The sequence below is a fragment of the Meriones unguiculatus genome, chromosome 4 (assembly GCF_030254825.1).
Source record: "Meriones unguiculatus strain TT.TT164.6M chromosome 4, Bangor_MerUng_6.1, whole genome shotgun sequence".
Taxonomy (NCBI): domain Eukaryota; kingdom Metazoa; phylum Chordata; class Mammalia; order Rodentia; family Muridae; genus Meriones; species Meriones unguiculatus.
The window spans coordinates 82,010,712-82,028,023 of NC_083352.1; the positions used below are offsets into that span (position 1 = coordinate 82,010,712).

A 17,312-nucleotide genomic window follows, 5' to 3' on the forward strand; every position below is an offset into this window, starting at 1 on the left:
GGGGGCTGCTGAGATGGCTCAGTGGTACCAGCTCTTGCTGCTCTTGTAAGAGGACTGGAGTTCAGTTTCCAGCACCTCCATCAGACAGCTCACGATGCCTGTAACTTGTTCCAATGCCCTCTTCCAGCTTCCGAGTGCACATGCACTCATGGTGAACAGGCAAGCTCACATATACATATAAATATTTTAATACTTCTTTAAATAACTTATTTTTATTTTATATACATTGGTATTTTGCCTGTATGTGTGTCTGTGTGAAGGTGTTGGGTCTCCTGGAACTGGAACTATAGATAGTTGTGAGAGCCATGTAGCTGCTAGGAATGGAAACCAGGTCCTCTGAAAGAGCAGTCAGTGCTCTCAACCACTGAGCCATTTCTCCAGCCCCATAAATATTTTTTAAATAAACTGCAGTATAACCATATACTATCGTTGGCTATGGGAATTTTCTAAAGTGATTTCATCTCTATAATCTTCTCATCTACAACATGGAAATTATATTATATACCTTTGTAAGATTACATATAGGATTAAGCATAAACATGTAATTAAACAGAATACTGCAAGTGCTTAAAAACTGTCATAATTATTACTTTTACCCGAGCTACTAAACTTTTTACTTCATAAAGATAATAAGGTGACATGAAATGTCAGATCTTAAGATTAGGACCTCCATGAATGAAGGCCATTATTTAAAAACAAAAACAAAACAAAGCAAAACAAAAACCATTATTTCTGACTGGAGAGATGGCTTAGTGGTTATGAGTACTAGCTGCTCTTCCAAAGGACCTAGATTTGATTCCCAGTACCCACACAGAGCCTCAGAACCATTTGTAATTCTAATCCCGGGGGAATCCTATACCCTCTTTTGACCTCCAAGGGCACCAGGCATGAATGTGGTATACAAACATACATGTAGACAAAACACCTATGTGCATAAAATAAATTTTAAGAAAGATTATGTCAACTCTTGGTACAGGCCCAATGCAGGGCCTATTGATATAATTTTACCTTTACAGATGAGAAAGCTAAGTCTCCAGGATTAAAGTAACTTGTTTACACAGTAAGAAGTCCCAGTGAAATGGAAGACAATTATGACTGAAAAATAAATGAGACTAGACTAGGCAAAAGGTAACAGAATCCTAAAAATGCAGGTAGAGCAATGTAGAGCTCATACAAGTTGCAACAAAAAACACTGCATGTTCTATCAACAGAAGTGCACCTAGATGGTAAAAATTACAACACAGAATTTTAAAAACATGGGCATGAGAGTTGTCTGCTTTCTCCAGTCAACAATTGCAGCAGAACTCTCCCACAGCTAACACAGAGGTCAACCTAGCCATCCAACAGGACAGTGGCGTCAGCAAAGATTTCAGATCAATGAGCACAGCTTCGCCAAATGCTACTGGTGATTCAACAAACAGCTGTGATTTCACAAATCTCCTGCTTCATCCCAAAGACACTGCACCCAAGCCACAGATGTTATATTTAGAAATAATCTAACAGTAGAAAAATGGTGCAGGGCTCAGCTGTCAGAATGCTTGCCTAGCATGCAAAAGGGTTTTGGTTCCAAATATACTAGGCATGGCAGCCTGTACAGATGGAGGCAAAAGTATCAGAAGGTCAATGTCACCCTCAGCTACATGGAGGCTGAGGCAATCTGAGTTAAATGAGAGCCAGTCTTTAAAAAAACAATAAAGACAAATCAAATCATGCCCACTTAGTCAGGAAATCAGTCCATGAGGCTTCCTACTTCTGCTGGAAATTGAGTTACACCCCCATGCTCTCAGAGAACACTGCTCCCGTGAGACCTTCTCAGGGCCAACGTACCCATCCCTGGCATCAGTGGTGTATGTCATTTCCAAATCATACACCACTCTGCTGTCATGACCGAGAAAATTGACCTTGGGTCACTGCCCAACTACTCAAGTCAATATTGTTAACACAAAAACGGGCAAGGTAGTGCAGGCCTCTAATCATAGCTCTCTGATGGCTAGGGCAAGAGGACCACATTAGCTACATATGTTCTCTCTCTCTCTCTCTCTCTCTCTCTCTCTGTGTGTGTCTGTTTCTCTCTCACACACACATATGTACATGCACAAACACAGATGTAAGAATCCAACAAATATCATCTGCCTTTTCTAGCAGACAGACAGACAGACAAACAGATTGGGAATGCTTTCACATAAAGATTTAAAAGAATGAAAACAGGGTGCTGGGGATTAAGCCCAGGACCTGTGACACGTTAAGCAAGCCCTCTCCCACCGACCTACACAGCCCCTCATGTACACTGGCTAGTCTGTTTGAGGACTAAGAGAACAATGCACATATTGCATCGTGTAGACAGACTCTGGCTGGTATAAACCAGTTAATTCATTGATTTCCAACTCCTTCCCCACCTGTCTTCTTTAGCTTCCATTTCTATGTAGCCCAGCCAGACCCTTGTACTCACGATTTCCCTGCCTCAGGCATGAGTTCTAGGAATGTGGTTGTATACCACCATGCCTGGCTGATTTTAACACCCAGCCACTCAGGTAAATATTCAGATTAAATACCAATACATTCTAGACATAATTATATTCAATAAAAGGTGAATGAGGGACTGGGATATAGTTCAATGATAGCAAATGTGCTTAGCATGCAAGCCCTAGAACCAATTCTCTTGTCAATGAGTATACTATTTATGTGTGTGTGTGTGTGTGTGTGTGTGTGTGTGTGTTCATATGCATGTGTTCAGGAGTCTACAAAAGCCAGAAAAGGGCATCAGATCCCTGAAGCTGAAGTTACAGGCAGTTGTAATTCACCTCATGTGGGTGCTGGGAACAGAACTCAGGTCTTCTCCAAGGGAAGCAAATCCTCTTACCTACCCGCCATCTCTCCAGCCCCAAGGGAAATTCTTTCAAAGGTAATTTTTATCCTCAATAAATTCCTACAGTGGCCACCACATTGTTGGGGGAAAAAATGATCTCACTCTCCCACAAAGAAAAATCCACACAAAGCACAAATAATTCAGGAAGGCACTCAGAATCCAAACCAGGCATAGGTGGTGACCGCACCCCACCCCACTGGCGGGAGCTCAACTCATAAACTGACTAAGCTAAAAACAAACAAATAAACAAACCCATAAGGCCAATGTCACAGAAAAGTCAAAGGACCTGTTCTAGATTAAAGAAAAAAGGAAGAGCACACTTCAGTGCAATTCTTCAGTGGTCTAGGGAAAAACCTCCAGCTAAAAGACAGTATTGAGGCTGGAGAGATGGCTCAGTGATGAGCAGTCCTTGCTGCTTTTTCGGAGAATCCAAGTTTGGTTGCCAGCACCCACACTGGGCATCTCACAAATACCTACAACTTCATCTCCAAGGGATCCAGTGTCCTTTCTAGCCTACACAGACAAGTACACACACACACACGCACACACACACGTGCACTCACAGATATGTATGTATAAAAATAAAGTTTTTGTTTTTTAATTTTTTTTCTTTCTTTGTTTTGAGACAGGGTGTCTCCATGTAGCCCTGACTGTCCTAGAACTCACTCTGTAGACCAGTCGGGCCTTGAACTCAAATATCCGCCTGCCTCTGCCTCCTAAACGTGCACTACCACCACCTAGCCTAAAATTAAAATTTATAAAACAAGTTCCTTAAATGGCATTATTGAGACAACTGAAAGAATGTGGACATGCAGTGGATTGGCATCGGTGTTAAGTTTCTTAGTTATAATTGTATCGTGGTTAGTCACTTTTTGAGAAAGGGTGAAGAAACTGGAGATATGGGTTAGTGGCTCTGGGCACTTGCTGCTCCTCCAGAGAAAGCACTCAGTACCTAGCACCCACATGGTGGCTCACAACTACCTGTAACTCCAGTTCCAAAGGATCCAATGCCCTCTTCTGACCTTGTGGACACCAGGCACAAATGTGGTATACATTCAAGCAGGCAAAACACTCATGAACATGAAAAAAATAGATCTAAAAAGATGTTGGGTTTTGTTGTTATTCTTTGTTTTGGGACAGGGTTCCTCCGTGTAGTCCTGGTTGTCTTGGAACTCATTCTGTAGACCAGGCTGGCCTTAAACTCAGAAATCTGCCTGCCTCTGCCTCCCAAGTGCTGGAAAAAAATAATTAATTAATTAAGGTGGGTGGCGCCACCACCTACCTTAAAAAGTATTTACTAAAGAGTAAAATAACATATATTTACTACAGAGTAAAATAACATATATTTACTACAGAGTAAAATAACATATATTTACTACAGAGTAAAATAACATGTCCCCTGCAGCTCTCAAATGGCTCAGTGTAGTGTGTATGGGTAAGTGTACAAAAGGAGAATGCTGTGCAAAGCAATAAGGCAAATATCCATGCTGAAAGGCTAACAAACGGGCCATCAAGATGGCTCAGGCAGTAAAGGCACTTATCAGCAGGGCTAACAGCCTGAGTTTGATCCCATATGGTGAGAAGAGAGAACGAACTCCCACAAGTTGTCCTTTGACCTCCACATATGTGCTGTGGCCCATGTACCCCCAATAAATAAATAAATGTAATTGTTTTAAAGTTGTTAACAACTAAGGCCTCAATGAGATGGCTCAGCAGATAAAGGGACCTGACACCAAGCCTGATGGCCTGAGTTCAATCCCAGGGACCAACACAGTGTTAGAAAAACTGATTCCCACAAATTGTCCTCCACACATGCACCAAGACATACACACACTCACAAATAATTAAAATGTAATAAAAAATTGTAAAGATGTTAACAAACATGCTAGGTGTGGTGGCAACCCACTGAGAATCTGTCAGAAGGGGTACCAGAATCAGAAAGTCAAGGCCAGCCTAGGCATGGGGTAAGAAACTCCTTTAAAAAAAAAAAAACTCTCCCCAGCTCAGACTTTGTGTTCTTTCGATTCTGTTTTTTCTTTTCCTTTCTTTTTTTAAGGTAGGCTCTCCCTGGGCAGGGTGACACACGCCTATAATCCTATCACTGGGAAGGCAGAGCCAGGCAGACCTCTGTCCAGGGGGGTGGGGAGGTAGACTCTTGCCATGTTACATAGACAGGCCTGGAACCTGCTATGCAGCTGGGGCTGCCTGTAACCTTGCAATCCTCCTAAGTGCTAGGACTACAGGATGTATGCTCTAGGTAGGCAGTTACTTAATGTCCTTAAGTAGTTCTAATCCCTAAAGCTGACTTACTATTTGAAATTTAACCTCTAGAGTTTGCTGAATGTGCTGAGTGTAAACTATCACTTTGGAAAACAGAATTCTGAATAAACAGAACAGAATGATCTATTGACAGACTTCCCTTAAAAGAACACAAAACACCAAAAAAAAAAAAAAGAACAACAATGTGAGCAGTGTCTATTAATTGCCACACACTTAACTTACGAACATAGTGACGAACAGAATTGCTACACTTTTCTAAGTTTAAAACATGCCATCAACTCATGTTCTGAAAAGCTAAAGTTTGACACAAGAAAATTGAAAGCTTCAAAGTCAAGAACACTTTATAACCTGTAGCTCCCATTTCACAGCTAGCCAACAAGCACACTTTTTCTAAGCCTGCTGCTGGTTTGCAATATATCTTTTGCTGCTCTTTTTAAAATCTCCATATTGCTAGCTGTAAAGAAAAAAAAAAAGCAATCCTAATGCAGTTGTGCGTGCTCTCTCTTTCTCTCTCACACACACACACTACAGAAGACAATGTCCACTTTCCCAACTCTATCTATATATTACATTTTAAAAGGCACAGGGGGCTGCAGAGATGGGTCAGCATTTTAGAGTTTAGATTGCTCTTGCAGAGGATCTAAGTTTGAGTGCCAGCACCCACATCAGGGGCTTTTAAAGCCTTAAAAGGAGAGAGCACAGGTGGTGGAGGCACACATCTTTAATCCCAGTACTTGGAAGGGAGAGGCAGGCAGATCTCTGTGAGTTTGTGGCCAGCCTGGTCTACAGTGATTCCAGGACAGCCCAGGCTACACAGAGAAACCCTGTCTTGAAAAATAAGGGGAGAGGGATATCAAGAGTTTGGAATGCAGCTCAGTAGAGTGCTTCTGCTAACATGCACAAAGCCCTGAACCCCAACCCCAGCACTGCATAAATGGCACAGTGTCATAACCAGTAAGCTCAGCAACCCTGAGGATCAGAAAAGCTCAAGGCCATCATTCTTAAATACAGAATGAGTTCAAAGCTAACCTTGGATACCCTGGGGGGGGTACGTAACAGACTGTCTAATAACTGGAAAAGCAAAGGTTTTTGGTGTAAACAATCTGACAGAAAATGAGAAAAAAAGGCCAGAAACATTTTGAGGAACCACCACTATGTAAGTGATTAGAGAGATTACAGAGAATGTATCCAGAAAAAGCATCCCAATATGAAGCACTAAAATGCTCAGCATTTACACAGAAGCAGGGAAAAGGAGCAACAAAAGAATGCCAAGCAGTAGGATGTAGGAGGAAACTCAGAGGCGTGTCAGAGAGCTGACTTTCCAGGGTTTCTGGACAGAACCATAGAGCCAGAGCAATACAGTTAGAGACCTCCATCTCTAAGACAGAAGGACTACTCTGATGTGGCTTGAGAGGTGGAGACAGGACATCAAAATGCCACCAACCTCCGCTAAATAGCAAGTTAAAAGCCAGCTGCTGGCTTTGGACTACTTATGACTCCGTCTCAAAGAAGAAGGGCGGGGGCCCTGACCAACTGTGGTATATATATTAACAACTGAGCAGAAACAACTTAGGTATGTCAACCATGTACATATAAAGTACACAGGTAGAGTAGATGCAAAAACTTCCATTTACACGTCAAAAAGCATTTTGGAAAAAAAAAAAGGTTCGGGTGGCTTTGTTGGTGGTAGATAACTGCCTATCCTGTCCAGGACTTTTCCAGCCCAAACACAATATGATGGTAGGAGAGGGGTGGCTTAGTGCTAAAGTACTTGCCTAGCATCCCTAGGTTCCATCCCTAGCACCACAAAATTATAACAGTAACAGTAACGTACAAGACTCTGGGTACCATCCCCAACATCACAAAATGATGACCATAACGATGCTGATAACAGCTAGGGATGTAGCGCAGACCTTTAATCCCAGGATAGGCAGAGGTAGGTGGATCACTAAGGGTGCCAGGACAGCCAGGGTTACACGGAGAAACCTATCTCTAAAAACCAAGTTTTTTAAAAGATGGAGAAATACAGCCCACTGTAGGTGCCACTATCTGTGGGTAAGGTGATTCTGGGCTAGAGAAGTTAAAGAAAATCAGACTGTAAACCAGAAAGCAGAGTTCTTGAACGGTTTCTTTCAGGTTTCTGCCTCGAGTTCCTGCCCCGATTTTCCTCAATGTTGAACTGTGTCCTGGAAGTATAAGATATAATAAACCCGTTCTACCTTTACTAGGCTGCTTTTGGTCATGGTGTTTGTCACAGCAACAGAAAGGAAACTAGCACACCAAGGATCTTCAAGACATGGGGTACCATCCGCAGTATCACAAAATAACGATGGTGATAATGGCTGGGGATGCAGCTAAGAAGAAGCGTATGCAAAGACCTCATCACAAGATGGTAATTATGACTGGGACGTATCTCATGGGTAACTACTTGCGGAGCACGTGCAAGCTCTTGGGTTGCATCCCCAAAACCAGAAAGAAAAGGAAAGGGAGACAAGGAAGGAAGAGGGAGGGTTGAGAAGGGAAGGGGGCGGACAGGAGAGGAAAGGGAGAGGGAAACGGGGGAGAGAGGGAAAGCCAGAAGGAAGAGAGGGAAGGGGGAGAGAGAATTTCTTCTACCCTTCCCACTTTCGCCTCCCCCCAAAAATCGTGATGTTAGAAAAGAGCGGGTTCCTAGACCAACAGGGTCCCTCCCCTGCCGTCCCATCCCCAGGCACTTCCGGCCTTTCCACTCCGCCCACCCGCCCGGCTCCAGAGTCCAGAGGTCTGGCAGCCGGCCGCCTCGTGGACCTCAGCTGAACCCGGTTTCTCCCGGACAGGCCGCTTACACTTCCATGTTGCCTGTGCCTCGTCGTGTGCAGCGGCTGGAAGGAACAGGCAGGCCTCACGCTGCACCACCGCCACAACGCTCACCGCTTCTGGGTATGCCGCACGGCACTCTGGGACCGCCGTGGTGCATGCCGGGATCGCTGCAGGGACTACCGGGAACCTCTTGAATCTAGGTGTCGGTACTCGGGTCTGATTTCAGTCTGTCAGGCGTTTGGAGACAGAATTTAAAACGTTCTCACGGCCCAAGTTTTGTTAGAGTTTGCCTTGGCCGCGTTAAAATCCCTAAACCAGGCATGTAATCCCAGCATTAGAGGGGCTGAGGCCGAATTGTCACGAGTTTCTAGCCAGCCTGGGCTCCGTAATGAGTTTCAAGCCATCGTGGCCTATTTGAGACCCTGTATCAAAAAAATAAAAATAGATAAAAAGAAAAAGCCAGGTATGGTGGCACACTCCTCTAATTCCAGCAATAGAGAAAGAGGGAGTCATAGGCAAGCACATCTCTATGAGTTAGCGACTAGCCTGGTCTATATAGCTAGCTCCAGGACAGCCAGGGCAACACAGAGAAACCCATTCTCAAAAGAGAAACAGAGAGCTGGAGAGATGGTTTAACAGTTAAGAGTAACTTGCAGTTCTTGAAGAGAATCAGGAGTTGATTCCCAGCACCAACATGGTGTTTCATAACAACCTATAACTCCCATTCCAAGGGATCCAAGGCCCTCTCCTTGCCTCTCGATAGGCGCCGTGTTAAATATGCAGGCACATACACATAAATATTTATTTAAAAAATAAGAGAAAAGGCTGGACCTCCTGGCCCATATCTGCTATGCTCCCACCCCTTGTGAGGTGGAGGCAGGAGGATTAGGCGTTCAGAGTCATCCTCTATACAGTAAGTTCAAGGCCAGGCTGGGATACGGGGGGGGGGGGGGGGAGTCCAATAAGAAGCAACACTATAAATATTAGTGGTTGGTTAAGGCCAAAAGAAAAGTCGGGCAAAAACAGGGAGTGCCTTAAGAGGTACTGACTTTCTTTTGGAGAGAAGACAAACGTTTTCAATCGATTGTGGGAAACAGCATGGTAAAGGCACTCAGGCACTTGGGAGGCTCAGTCAGGTGGAATGGTGGAATGCCTTGAGTTTGGAGGCAGTGTGGGTGATCTGGTGAGTTCTAGGTCAATGTAGACTACGTAGGCATTTCCTCTCTCCCATAGAACAAGAGAAACTATGTAAAGATGCTGGCATAACAATATTAATATACCGAACACGGAATATCATCGGGGTTCAGCCGTTAAGAGGGATTGTTATTGGAGAAGAGGATGCAAGTTCTAGCCCCAATACCCACATGGGGCCCTGTACTGCATCGCCAGGGGCTCCAGTGCCCTCTTCTGACCTCCTGCAGTGCCTGCATATCCATACATGGACACACACACTTGAAAATAAACTTTTTAAAATATTGAATAAATTGGGAGGCAGAAGCAGGAGGATCTTTTTGACTTCAAGGTCAACCTGGTCTACATAGTGAACTCCAGGACAGTCAAGATTACAGAGAGAGATCCTGCCTATAAATAAATAAATAAATAATATTAAATTGTATGGTTTAAAGGTGTAGATTGTAGAGGCTGGAGAGATGGCTCAGTGGGAGGACCGAGGTTCAACTCCCTGCCCCACATGGAAGCTCATAGCTGTCTATAACTCCAGTTCCAGGTGATCTGACACCCTCACGCCAATGCATATAAAATTAAATATTTTTAAATGAGTGAATAGTGGGATATATAAATAATGTATCAAAAAGTATCAAAAACCTAAGGCAGGGCAGTGGTGGCCCACACCTTTAATCCCAGCACTTAGGAGGCTGAGGCAGGTAGATTTCTGAGTTCAAGGCCAGCCTGGTCTACAGAGTGAGTTCCAGGAAAGCCAGGGCTACTCAGAGAAACCCTGTCTCAAAAAAACTGTTAAAAGTTTTTTGGAGAGGGGCTGGCGAGATGGCTCAGTGGTTAAGAGCACTGCCTGCTCTTCCAAAGAGTCTGGGTTCAATTTTCAGCACCCACATGGCAGCTCACAGCTGTCTATAATGTAAATTCCATGGGATCTGACACCTTCACAGTAATGCATATAAAATAAAATAATAAAAAAAAATTGGGGGGAGGACACCAATTTGAGCAGCCTGAAATTTTATGTAGACCAGGCTGGCCTCAAACTCAGAGATCTACCTCCTGTCTCCCAAGGCTGAGATTAAAGGTGTGTGCCACCACTGCCCAGCCATGTTAAAATGGTTACAGGTTATTGTATGTGAGGAATTGATATAAGGTTGGGGGAGTCTGGTATGGTGGCACATGCCTCTCAACTTGGGAAAGGGAGACAAGAAAATCAGGTGTTTGGTTGGTTGGTTGGTTGGTTGGTTGGTTGGCTGGCTGATTGGCTGGTTGGTTTTGTTTTAAGACAGGGTTTCTCTATGTAACTGCTCTGGCTATCCAGGAACCCACTTTGTAGATCAAACTGGCCTCAAACTCACAGAGATCCACCTGCCTCTGCCTCATCTTCAGCTACATAGGGAGTTTTAGGCCATCCTGGGAGAACCCTCATAGAGAACATGAGAACCTTGTCTCATAAAAACTAGCGTGTGTGCGTGGCTGTTCATGCATGTTTATGTGTATGTATGTATGTGTATAACATGTCTATAATCATGGTACAGGAAGCCAAGGCAGAAGAGTTCAAAGAGGCCAACCTGGACCCATATAGTAAAACCCTGTTTGAAAATAATAAAGATTAAACTAGGAGGTGACACACTGCCCAGAGGTAGGCAGATTCTCTGAGTTGGAGGCCAGCCTAGTCTACAGAGCAAGTTCCAGAACAGACAGGGATACGAAGAAAAACCCTATTTTGAAAAAGAAAAAAAATTAATAAAAATGAAAAAACAAACTAAGATGAGAATGGTAGTGCACACCTTTAATCCCAGCACTCAGGAGGCAGAGGCAGGCAGATCTCTATGAGTCCCAGGCCAGCCTGGTGTACAGAATTTCAGGACAGCCAGGGCTGTTACATCGAGAAACCCTGCTTGGAAAAAATTAAAAATAAACACTAAATTTAAAAAATGAAAAACCACAGAGATGGCTCAGTGGTTAAGAGCACTGTCTGCTCTTCCAAAGGACTGGGGTTCAATTCCCAGCACTCACACGGCAGCTCAAACTGTCTGTAACCCCATTTCCAAGGGATCTGACACCTTCACACTCGTGCACATAAAATAAAAATTAAATAAATTATTTTTTTAAAAATGAAAAACCAACAAGTAAATAAAATGCCATCCTAGTCCCAGCTGACCTAATATTCATGAGAGAGCGCCTTGTATCTGTCTTGAGCAGAATGGGTCCCACGATGATGTTCATGGTGTTTTTTACCCAACAGTCCTAAAGCAATTGCCCACTGACCGCTGGTGATTCAGATATGAATAATACACACTCTCGGTCCAAGCTAGCTGACAGCCTGACCAGTTCTGGGCATCAATAACTATGACACACTGAAAGGGAGTGACTAACAAGGGCAGAGAGGCGTCCTAAAGCCGGGAGTGTTTGAGGTGAGTGGAAGGAGGACCATTCAAAACTAAAACTTCAGAGATGGACTCTTAATGGAAGTCCAGCTAGAGCCTTTGAGAGCCACGCCATAAAATGGCTCAGAGATGAATTAAAGTAGGGGAGTTGGGTTGCACCCATGTTCAAATGACATCCACCTAGGCACATGCTCGCTAACTTCAACCTTGCTGCTGTATCAGGAAATGTCCTGAGCTAACTGGCTTTTCTTTGAGTTTGCTTTGGTTGCTTGTTTTGTGTCAAGGTCTTAAGTCGGAACTGGTGTAGCTAGGGATTACCTTGAACTCCCTAGCCCCCTATCTGTACCTCACAAGTGTGGGAATGACAAGCACGCACCAAAACACACCCAGCTTATTAGGTGCTGGGATGAACAGGGGGCTTTGTGCATGTGACAAGCATTCTACCAACTGAGTTATACCCCAGCCACTGAGCTAATTATTAAATATCTTCACCATTGTCCTTGACTTTGATAGAGCTGTTGACATTGTGACATATAGGCTTTGGGAATCTCAAGGAAATGACCACATAATTCCAAAGTATTGGGGGACACAAAATGTGTTATTTCTGCAGAGGGGAACCTAGTGGTGCCGAATCAAGCAAGCAAGTACACCCAGCAGGAGTCCGCACTGGGAGTTTATTCCTAATCTAGAGGGTATCTTGTCTCACTCTAAGTGGCCAGAGCTTGCCTCACAGATGGATGCAGCTGGTAATCAGAATGCACTGTCTCTCAGAGAATATAACCTTAAGCCAATATTTTGATTTCAAGGAGAGTTAGCTGACACTGGAGGAATTTTAATTTTTATTTTTTATTTTATTTTATTTTATTTTATTTTTTTGAGACAGGGCTTGTCTGTGTAGCCTTGGGTGCTCTCCACTCACTTTGTAGACCAGGCTTACCTGGAACTCACAGAGATCCCCTGCCTCTGTCTCCGAAGTGCTGGAATTACAGGCACGCACCACCACGCCTGGCTTGGAATTCTGATTTCTGTCATGTACGGTCTTTGCAATTTGTTAAAATGGAGTTTGTCTTATTAACCCTTTGATAGAAAAGACGGTACATTTTGCTTACATTTCCCACACCATAATGAAGGAATTGATAAGCAGAAAATACCAATAACAACAATAATTTCCATTCATTATTGTCTTATAATCAAGTTTGGGGCAAGTGAGCTGGCTAGGAAGGTAAGTCGACAAAAACAATACTCTTGGGCTTGGAGAAATGACTCAGTACTGACTGCTCCTCCCGAGGATTCAGGTTCAGTTCCAAGCACCTACATGGCAGCTAACAGCTGTCTGTAACTCCGGTTCCAGAGGATCTGACATCCTCACACAGGCATACTTCACACAGACATACATGCAGGCAAACACTAATGCTCATAAGATAAAAATAAATAAAGTATTTAAACGCATTCACAGACACACACACACACACACACACACACACACACACACACGTCTTCCCAAAGGGGATAGGAAATAGTTTATTCTGAAGCCAAATATGAGTGACCGTGGCCCATGAAAACAGACTCAGGTTACCCAAAATTCTATGTTCTAATACAGTTGTAGTTAGATGAGATTTTTATAGCAACAAAGTAAAGAAAATCATAAATTAAACCATTTTTTCAAATGCATTGTTGGGAATGTAAGATAAGATAAGTCAGGAAAGTGTCTGCTCTAGACCTGAGAGTCTTCTGGTGACATTCTTAGCATTTTGTTTGATGGAAGCTGGAGATCTGCTCTGCTATCACAAAGACATCAGGACATATACAAGGTTACAATTAGGCTTTGGATCTGCAACATTCTAACCTCTCCAGAAACTCCAGGTTCTAATCAGACTGTGGTCAGACGGGTATGGCTTCCTTCTAGTCTATTACTTTTGTCCACAGGTGGGTCCCAGAATTGAAACTCAAGTAGTCAGAACTGGCAGTCGGCAGCTTCCCTGGAAGAGCCATTTTGCCTGTTGTTGTTATTATTTGGTGTGGAGGGGAGGAGTTTATTTTGGCTCATGGTTTTCCGAGGTTTACTTCCCTGAGAAGCTGCTTCCATTGCCATGGGTCTAGGGCAAGGCCCAACATCATGGCCAACAGCATTTGGAGAAACAAAGCAAGTCCATCTCATGGCAGATGGGAAGTAAAGAGCTCTTTTTGAAGTATTTTAAATATGGAGGACATCATACGTGAGCGTCATTCTTGTGCAGGGGCCATGCTAATTTACTTTGTATAATTCTCATTTTAGAATATGTTTTGCTGAAGAGAGCTGTACCATTGCTATTATATATTCATTTTAGTGTGTTGTGTTGTGTGTGTGTGTGTGTGTGTCCCAAAGCACTTGTGTGGACACCTTCCATGAGGCATTTGTCTCTTCTCACCCTGTAGATTCTGGAGATCCAGCTCTGTTATGAAGCTTGCCAGCACAAGTCTTTCTAGCCTCTCTTTGTCAAACTGTTGTTTTCATTCCAAGGACAGGAAAGGCAGGTGACTATCATGTGAGGTTCAGGGACAGTCCTGTTAGCCAGTTGTTCATTAATGTAATCCCTCAGGCCTTAGTGGCTGGCCTAAGTGGTTCAGCTCTTGCAGAGCTTCCCAGGCAGATGTTATGTTTCTCCTAGCCCTCCAACTTCCTGTCTCCGTGTCTTTAGGCAAATCACCCATTCTCCTCCAAATTCCCCTTTCCTCGCCTGGAGAAGCCTGGTGATTATCAGGGTTGCCCTCTAGACGTGCTTGAGGGAATTTCCAAAGGTAACCCATATGAAATACTTAACACTGTTAAATTCAAGATATTGCCAGGTGTGCTGGCACACACGTCACTCTAGCCCTTGGACAGCTGAGGGGGACAATCAGTCAATACTGATAAAATGAAAACAAATTATTTTGCAAAAAAAAATTTTTTTTTAATTCTGTTTTTCGAGACAGGGTTTCTCTGTGTAGCCTTGGCTGTCCTGGACTCTCTTTGTAGACTAGGCTGGCCCGGAACTCAGAGATTCACCTGCCTCTGCCTCCCAAGTGCTGGGATTAAAGGCAGGCACCACTACCACCACCTGCCTTAAAATAAAATTCTTAGCATTCCAACTGTATGGTGTGACAGATACTCTAGCAACTACTGAGAATGGTCCCTGAATGCTCCCAGGCCCATCTTGGCTATCTCTATCTGGTCTCTTGGCGATTAAAAATATCTGCAGTCCACAAGGGGCAGTGGGAATGGTTCAGTGCTTAAGAGGACACGTTGCCCTTGCAAAGGACCCAGCCTCAGTCCCCAGCACCCACACAGGGGCTCACAACTCTAGGTGTACTTTTTAAGAACTTTTATTTACAGTTATTTTTTTCCCTACTCCACCCCAACTGTGCCCCTTCCAACACCCCAACACCAGGTAGGAAAGAGAAAGGGCTAGTGGGAGAGGGGCCACAGATCTCTTAGCTGCTTCCTGCTGGTCAGGGTCATCAGGTTCCTTGGAGCCAGTCCAGTCCTCTTTTCAGGAGATCTCCAACTTCTTGTCTCACAACAGCAACCAGGAGCCACCGGGAAGCAGCAGCAGCCTTGTTCTTTCTCAGAGCCTCCACACTCTCTGGGCTCTGGCATTTATTCTGTCTCCAGAGCCCACAGATTTAAACTCCGAAGCTGGCAAAGAGCTCTTCTCAGACACAAATAGTCTGCTGCTGTGGACTATCTGAGTCAGTCCCACATCAGTTCCAGGTGTGGACCTGGGATTAAACAAAAACATGTTTATATCCACAACACACAACCATCTGTAACTCCAGTTCCAGGGACACTGACATCCTCTACTGATTTCTGTTAGCATCACACACCTATGTAATGTCCATAGCATCCGTGCAGATAAAAACAAAACCCTCCTTGGCAGTGAGCCCCTCACAGCTGGTCTACACAGTGGCCCAGTGCCCGCTGATTCTGGGCAAGCATAGATCTCTTGCCTTGAGGATGAACTTGATATATGCACTGAGTGCTAACTCTCAAATGCCTGACATACTCACTTTTAGGATCCCCTTTCTGGACTGTCTAGAGGCTACCATCTGAACTACATACCAACATTTATTTTGGGTTTTTGTTAGTGCTTTTTCCTTTGTACTGTGTGGTGTGTGTGTGTGTGTGTGTGTGTGTGTGTCCATGCAGAGGTTAGGGGACAGTTTGGTGGAGTCATTCTCTCCTTTTACCATGTGGGTCCCTGGGATCAAATTCACACCGTATGGCTTGATTACCAGCACCACTACGTGATGAGGCGGCTCACTGGATCCATCTTTTAAGTATTGATTTATTGAGGGAGGGAGGTGAGTCTGTACGCTGCGTGCCACAGAGCGTGTGTGGAAGTTGGAGGGCAGCCCTCTGGAGTCGGTTTTCACCTTTCTCCGTACTGAGACCGGGCTTCTCCTGTGTTTCCAGTCTTCTCTCTCGTCTTGAGGAGAAGTGCGGATACTACAGAAGAGCCCCACACTTAACCTATATGAGTTCCAGGGATCGAACCCAGGTTGAAAACCTTTCAAGGTTAGCTCTTATTGAGCTATCTCTCCAGCCCTGTACTCAAACTCTTATTTTTAAGAGATTTATCATTTATACAGTATTCTGCCTGCATGTATGTCTGCAGGGCAGAAGAGGGCACCAGATCTCATTATAGATGGTTGTGAGCCACCATGTGGTCGCTGGCAATTGAACTCAGGACCTTTGGAAGAACAGAAAGTGCTCTTAACCTCTGAGCCATCTCTCCAGTCTTATACTCAAATTCTTGATATTCCTACCTCAGCTTCTTAAGTGCTGGGATCAAAGCTATGTGTATCACTTAGCAGTTATCTTTCCACACCCTGCCTGCTGCCCTTAAAAAAAAATTATATATATATGTGTGTATATATATATATAATTTCTTTTATGTGCATTGGTGTTTTGCCTCCATGTATGTCTGTGTGAGGCTGTCAGATTCTCTCAAACTGGAGTTACCCCCATGTGAGCTTTCATGTGGGTGCTAGGAATTGAACCCTGGTCCTCTGGAAGAGCTGCTAGCACTTTTAACCACTGAGCCATCTCTCCAGCCCTCCCCTGTCCCCAGTTCCTCCCCCTCCCCCCCTGTTGAAGATAGGCTTTTATGTAACTCAGGCTTACATAGCTCAGGAAGACCTGGAACTTCTGATCCTCCTACCTCCATTTCCTGAATGCTGAGATTACAAGCGTGCACCGCCATGCTTTTTCAGTAGTCTGTGTAGGCCTGGAACCCACAACAAGCCTCTTGCCTCAGTCTTCAGAGTGCTAGAATGACTGGCCTACCAAACCATTTCTGATTTAGCATGTGCCCCACTCCCTACCCTTTGCCCTGTTTTGAGACAAGGTTTCACTATGTAGTTCCGGGTGGCCTGGAACTCACTATGTAGACCCGGCTGTCCTTGAACTGACAGAGATCCGCCTGGCTCCGCCTGCGAAGTGCTGAAATTAAAGATATGATCCAGAGGGCCTGGCCTTTGTGTCTGCTTTTTGTTTGTTTTTTGAAACAGGTTCATCTGCAGCCCAGGCCTGGAACTCGCAGCAATCCTCCTGCCTCAGCTTCCGGTGTGCTGCTGGGATAACACGCCTGCCATCTGTGTTTACCCCAGACAGGTTTTACGTGCTGGGACCTCCGTACAGCGAGTGCTGACTCCTTGAAAATCGCGGGGCTCCTCCCGCGGCCAGAAGCTCAGCTAGTGGTCCCGCCCACAGGCGTGGTTGATGGGTCACACCCACCTCTCCCAATTGGTTCTACGCTGCCGAGAGGCGGGGACAAGGCAGA

The 17,312-nt window shown here is 44.5% G+C and overlaps 1 protein-coding gene, 1 long non-coding RNA gene and 1 other non-coding gene across 3 annotated transcripts in view; all 3 read right to left on the reverse strand.

Annotated features, from left to right (window-relative positions):
* Positions 1-8,122, reverse strand: part of Crcp (CGRP receptor component) — a 32,187-nt gene extending 24,065 nt beyond the window's left edge. Inside the window, exon 1 of the mRNA XM_021657135.2 lies at positions 7,972-8,122. Within this exon, the coding sequence (XP_021512810.1) occupies positions 7,972-7,979 (8 nt within the window). The 5' untranslated portion in view covers positions 7,980-8,122. The remainder of the gene's footprint in view (positions 1-7,971) is intronic.
* Positions 8,123-13,705: 5,583 nt separating this feature from the next.
* On the reverse strand, positions 13,706-13,808 carry LOC132653924 (U6 spliceosomal RNA). Its single transcript, XR_009591744.1, has one exon. It is a non-coding gene; the product is annotated as a U6 spliceosomal RNA (small nuclear RNA).
* Positions 13,809-14,416: 608 nt separating this feature from the next.
* Positions 14,417-17,173, reverse strand: LOC132653670 (uncharacterized). The gene is made up of 2 exons (XR_009591451.1): positions 16,692-17,173; positions 14,417-15,249 (listed from the first exon to the last, which is right to left on the reverse strand). It is a non-coding gene; the product is annotated as an uncharacterized LOC132653670 (long non-coding RNA).
* Between the last annotated feature and the right edge of the window lie 139 nt (positions 17,174-17,312).